Genomic DNA, 5,781 nt, shown 5'->3' on the forward strand with positions numbered 1-5,781 from the left:
TATAAAACTGATTAAACTTCTCTTTTTGTATTTCCTTGTAATTTAAGTAAAACTTGGTGTTTAGATTATAAAGGAGGGTAATTTTGTTGGGTCATGAGAGCTAATGGTGGCACGGTGTCTTAGTGGTTAGGACTGTTGCTCCACATTCAATTCCCGCATGGAGTTTGCAAGTTCTCCCTGTGGGTGGGTTGGTGAGTTTCCTTCAGGTACTCTGGTTTTCCTCCCACAGTCCAAAGACATAAAGATTAGACTTATTGCAGTTTCCAAATTGTGTGTGAATGTTGATCGGAGGACGTAAATACAATGAAGGACGTAATGGTGACGTGAATACAATTATCACCATTGGCTTCCACGGTCTTGAGTTGGACTACAAAGGTTGGGATGGATGGGGATGGATATACGAGCTCATGTAGAAAAAGTGTATCAGTGTCATTTGGATTTTATTGAGGTATAAAGCATCAGCCAAATGAAGAAAATACTTTTATTCAAAAAATGTTCCTTATACAAAATCTTAAATGGAGATCCAGTACAAGTGCCATTGACTTGTCATGCAGTTGCAAACCTTACTTTAAGTAGACCATGCAATGCATGCAAGTCACAAACTCTGATTCAGTCCCGAAAAAATATAAAATCTTACATCTCAAAAATGAGTTAGTACAGTGCAGAGTCGATTTCCCCTTCGTACATAAATATCAGTGTAGTGAAGGGGACCTGAGAGAAACCAGGGCCTCAAGTGTCATAGTCTGGTGCTAGAACGGTAACGCTTGACCATCAGGATGTTGGGGAACAACCAGCCTCTTCGTGTTTAGACAGAAGTGAGATTCTGGAGAAAGTCTTTGAGCAGCTCCTGCACTGATACTTCTTGACGTCTGAGTGCGTCTGCAGATGAGCGCGTAAGTTGGAGCGATCGGCAAATGCCCGGCTGCAGTGAGGACACGAGAACGGCTTCTCACCTAAAACAAGAGTACATTAATGTCAGCTTCAAAGAGAGACAGTCAGTTAGACATATCGTCTGTTACAGTGACTCATTCTGTGGCTGTTGCTTCTACCTGTGTGTGTCCGTATGTGTCCCTGAAGCAGCCAGGGCCTGGAGAAGGCTTTCCCACACAGCTTACACACACAAGGTAGCGTGTGTGTGCGGATATGCATCTTCAGAGCGCCGAGACTCACATACTCCTTGTCGCAGTACTTGCAGCTGAAGTATTTCTGACACGGCCACTCGCACTGCAGCTGTCTGTGTTTGGCCAGGCCGGAGAAGGTGAAATAGGTTTTATGGCAGTCAAAACACTCAAAGTGCTCCTGGATGTTGTTCTTTGAAGCAAGTCCCAACAGGGAAACGGTAACGTCGGACACCACGCTGTCCTGCAACGCTCTGTCGTTATGAAGACGCCGAGGTGCCGCATGCTCAGAGGCTTGCAGGGGGGTCGGACTCACGGGTAGGGTGTAAGTGTGGCCTTCTGAAGGCGGTCTGGAGTCTAGTGAAGGCTGCGGTTCAATCACGGCACAAATGGAGCTCATCTGTGACACTGCCCTGATGGCTGGGTTTAATAGGCAAGACCCAGGGAGTAAAGTTTCATCAGGATGAGAAGAGGTGAGCTTGGAGATGACTTGTGGGTGAGGATCTGTAAAATCATCAACAAGGACTCGGTGATCAATGAGATCTCAGGTTGTAAATATATTTTATAAAAAAGTATTTAGTATATATCTCTTATTGAATCAGATACACGGATATATTAACTCATAGAAGACCTTCAATGGAGAAATCATGATTCACTTTTTGTGATTCAGCCATTATGTACAGTATGTGTTATGCAAATGTGAGCTTAAGGACATGTGAATAATTATGTGATCAAAAATGAAGCAAAAATGAAAGAAACAGATCATGTATAAGCAATCATGTGAAACCAAAATGAATCAATGGAATTAATCACATAAACAAAAAAACAAAAAAGCAAGAACAAGTGTGCAATGTAATACTTCTAAATGTGAAAATGTCTGAAATAGAATGTGAAACGTCTAAAAACAAGTCTGGGTTTTTATATATACATATATATACATATATACTGTGTATACATTAAAAACAAGCATTCAACTGAATTGAATTAAATTTGAAGTTGCTTTTAACCTGGAACCTGAAGTTTATGTATGTATGTTTATTTATTTTTGCATCTTTTTCATTAATACATCTGCAAAATACATTGTAATCTTACAAATAATTGTATACATTTTTGTAAAATTGTGTATTATATTAATGCTTGCATATTGTTTAGAGTTTTTTCTATCAAAGTGCTCAACTGTATTTTGGCGTTTTGCTCATTCTTATTGACTAATCACACTGTATCCTAAACTATAATGGAATGTTATAGAGCTTTCCTGAAGAGCTAGATGTAGTTTCACATTAGAAAAGAGCTCACAAGAATGTCTCATTTATGTCTCCTGGACAACTATGGGATCTGTGTGAAACCAAAACGAGCCTCATTGTAGGCTTCAAATGAATTCTCTTCAAGCTCTAAAATAATTATTGGCTTTTGCACCTCTTTAGCTCTCTCTATGGACTCAATCTATTCTCATCCCACCCTCATTCATGCATCTCATGCTGAGTTCAGAAAGAGCAAATAAAGAGCTTTCTACAAACGCTCATTGAATTCACGTCAAGACCTAACTGTTTTTTTCTTTTCTTTTTAATTATTATCTGCACAATTATTTTTAATGATTCATTTAATTATATTTATATTTGAAAAATAAACAATAATCAATTGTAAGATGCACCCTTGCTGGTATTAACCAGATTATATTTCTATATCATGTACCACTTAATAAAACTGTATGACTGTAAATGTATGATTGATGTATGTATTCTACATTGGAAATTAAAAACAAAAGGGATTTATTGGTTACTGTAGTGCAATAATGTTACTATTTATTATGCACTATCTCAGTTTTATTTTTATAAGTTTCTCATAAATAAATAAATATATATATATTCTTTTTTTTATTCTTATATATTATTTATTACAATGCAGACTAGCTTTCATTAAAAAATTGTTTTCTATAGGAAAATGTCTTCTCTCCAGCCATCTTGAACCTTTATACAAGATAGATCTTTTATGCAATCATATCAACATTTAGATCTTTTCATTTTTTAAATCATATTTTAAGAACCTACTTTTTTCTAAGCATTATGGGTAATAAAAAAAATATATGGCCCTGACCAGCTATAGGAGGCACTAGAGAGTATATAAAAATGAGCAAGACAGGGGTAGCCTGGTGAATAAGGTGCCGGACTGCTGATCAGGAGGCCCCTGTTCAAGCCCGAGCACCGCCGCGCTGCCACTGTTGGGCCCTTGAGGTTAAGTTTGTAACCTTCCCCTTTAAGAAACTGCCACTGAAACAATGCATATCTCTCTATAATATCTATATTTTATATACTATATTCTAAGTCTCAGGGATGACTCCTGTTGCTAATTTGTCCTAGTAAATTTTAGCAGATAAATCAAAACAAAAATTGAGGCTGAAATGTGAGTAACAGTTTTGTCTCTCGAGTTATAGAAGAGCAAGTTGGAGCATAAACGTTTCCTCTGGATTAATGCAAATAATTCTTGATCAGATTTCGGCTGTGACAAATATTAATGATTAATTAATTAAAGCTAAATTAAAAATGTTAGACACATGTTTTATATTCTTAGGGTAGTGTAATTTAGTGTGTTTTTCTTGTTTTTGGCTTAAACATTCACTTGACGAGTGAGTTATTTGCCACCAGAATGCATATCCTTCGAATCCTTGCTCTAAATTTATTTCTAAAACCTGTGCAATAAGTTGATATACTGTTCACCAATTATTTTGAATCTTTTTTTTCAATAAGTGTTTTCACTGAATCGGTGTTAGGGATACAATCTAATAAAACTTTCCGACCGTTTTCTTTCTTTTTATTTCTTCCCCAGCTGCTTAATTGCAGATAAGGTCATTGCTGAATAGTAAAGCATGTCCTTTTCTCAGAGGAGGTTAAGGGGCTTGTTTGCTTAAGAGAAAGCCTGTGAACAAAACCCAGAAGTTTCAGGCGAATCATGCTCTGGCAAGCCCCCTTCACCATGTTTAATGGGACTCTTCAGATCTCCAAAACAAGGGCTGACAATAAAAGCTCTTCTTTTTAGGAATGATCCTGCACCTGCTAAACTTTAACTGGGCTTGTTGGATCTCTTGCAAAGATTTGCTTCAATTCGGAGTTTTCACTGATGCAGAGCATCACCAAACTAGCAGCTCATCAATCTTATAGCCGGTTCTTATAGACAAAACAGTGTGAATGAAATGAAGCATCACTATGTCAGACTTTTAAAGTGCTTTACCAAAGTAAAAATGCATTTCCCTTGCATTGTCTTTAAGAAAGAAAAAGTTAGACATGGTGCCAAATCCTTTAGCCATAATTTAGAAGTGTTTTTTTTCAAAAATCCCTGACTTCACCTCTCGTTCCAGGGAATTTAACCAAAATGCTGGACTCCACTGGTCTCGGTCTGGAATCTGTCCCTTTTGCTTTACAATCCATGAACTAAAAACGTTTAACCCTGCATGGTCCAGTAGAAATCTACGACTGGAATGTTAATAATAACTCACCACCACTCTGTGAATCCAGCATGCCATAGTTGGGCTTCTTGTGACTCAGGTGTTTCTTCACCAAGAAGGATCGTGGCATTTTATCTTATCCTATATAATAAGCTTCTTAAAACTTTTTTAAGCAGATATGACTCCTGTCTCAGCATGCCAGCATGGTAATCACCGTTAATGCCCAGAAACAGAGATGGCAGGTTTAAATAAGTCTAGCTGATGCTTGAGGGCTGTCTCATAGGGAGTCAGGTGCAAGGGGCAAGCTGCTAATTAGCATAAACATCACAGAGAGCCAATAAGAATAAAAGAACAAGTGAAAGAGGGGAGGAGTCAAATTTCGAGCCGCATACCCCAACAAAACAGGTGCATGTGGGCCTGTGGGATCAAAATAGCCCAACAGAGCCACATGGGGTGCCATAATACGATGGTTTAGACGGAGACTATTGAAGTTTTTGAGGATTTACTTTGAAAAACATGTTGAGCTTGCTGAAATTATTTAGAAAATCTGAATAGACAGATTTATTGAATCATACATTTTATTGTTAATAATAATGATAATAATAATAATAATAATAATAATAATACATTTCAAAACTCTGCAATCCTGTTCTTATTTATATTTATGCAGTTTCGCTGAAATTAATGCAAAGAACAAATAATATCTTGGAGGAAAAAAAATAACATTGAATTTATTTGTCCAACCAAATTGAATCTCTTTTTTTCTTTTTAGATATAACAATTTAATTTATCCAAATCATGCTTTCTACAATAGAAATAGTCATTGTTTATTTTTAATCGGCTTCCTGTGCCACCCATTACACAAACTGTTGTGTACAAAGTGTTGCACTGGATTTAGCAAAAAGTCCCCCAGAAGGAAATTTTTATCTCCTCAGTAATGTTCAAAACCCCCTTGTGATTGACCAAGTATGGTTCAATTCAGCATGGTGGCATAGTGGTTAACACTGTGACCTCGGACCTCCAGGCTCCAAGGTTTGATTCACACTCTCGGTCTTTGCATGTTCTCTGGGTAGTTTGATTTCCTCCCACAGTCCTTAGACTGCAGATTATGCTTACTGGCATTTCCAAGTTCCCCGTAGCGTGTGTGGGTCTGTGATTGAGTGGAACCCTGTATAGAGTATATACCTTTTCTAGTCCCCCAAGTCTCCTGAGATCCTTCAGTGA

The 5,781-nt window shown here is 37.5% G+C and overlaps 1 protein-coding gene across 1 annotated transcript; it reads right to left on the reverse strand.

Moving 5' to 3' along the window:
• Nucleotides 1–572: 572 nt before the first annotated feature.
• Nucleotides 573–4,687, reverse strand: snai3 (snail family zinc finger 3). Its single transcript, XM_053493328.1, has 3 exons — nt 4,609–4,687; nt 1,050–1,622; nt 573–953 (listed from the first exon to the last, which is right to left on the reverse strand). The coding sequence occupies exons 1-3, from the start codon at nt 4,685–4,687 to the stop codon at nt 772–774; spliced, it is 834 nt and encodes a 277-aa protein (XP_053349303.1). The 3' UTR covers nt 573–771.
• Nucleotides 4,688–5,781: the final 1,094 nt, after the last annotated feature.

The sequence above is a fragment of the Clarias gariepinus genome, chromosome 3 (genome assembly GCF_024256425.1).
Source record: "Clarias gariepinus isolate MV-2021 ecotype Netherlands chromosome 3, CGAR_prim_01v2, whole genome shotgun sequence".
Classification (NCBI taxonomy): Eukaryota; Metazoa; Chordata; class Actinopteri; order Siluriformes; family Clariidae; genus Clarias; species Clarias gariepinus.

Excerpts from the sequence above, each read along its gene's own strand:
- snai3 (XM_053493328.1), bottom strand. The coding sequence starts at position 4,687 with ATGCCACGATCCTTCTTGGTGAAGAAACACCTGAGTCACAAGAAGCCC. Across the intron at positions 1,623-4,608 it reads GCTGGATTCACAGAGTGGTG|ATCCTCACCCACAAGTCATC; the intron begins GTGAGTTATTAT and ends ATGATTTTACAG. Across the intron at positions 954-1,049 it reads ACACATACGGACACACACAG|GTGAGAAGCCGTTCTCGTGT; the intron begins GTAGAAGCAACA and ends CTCTTGTTTTAG.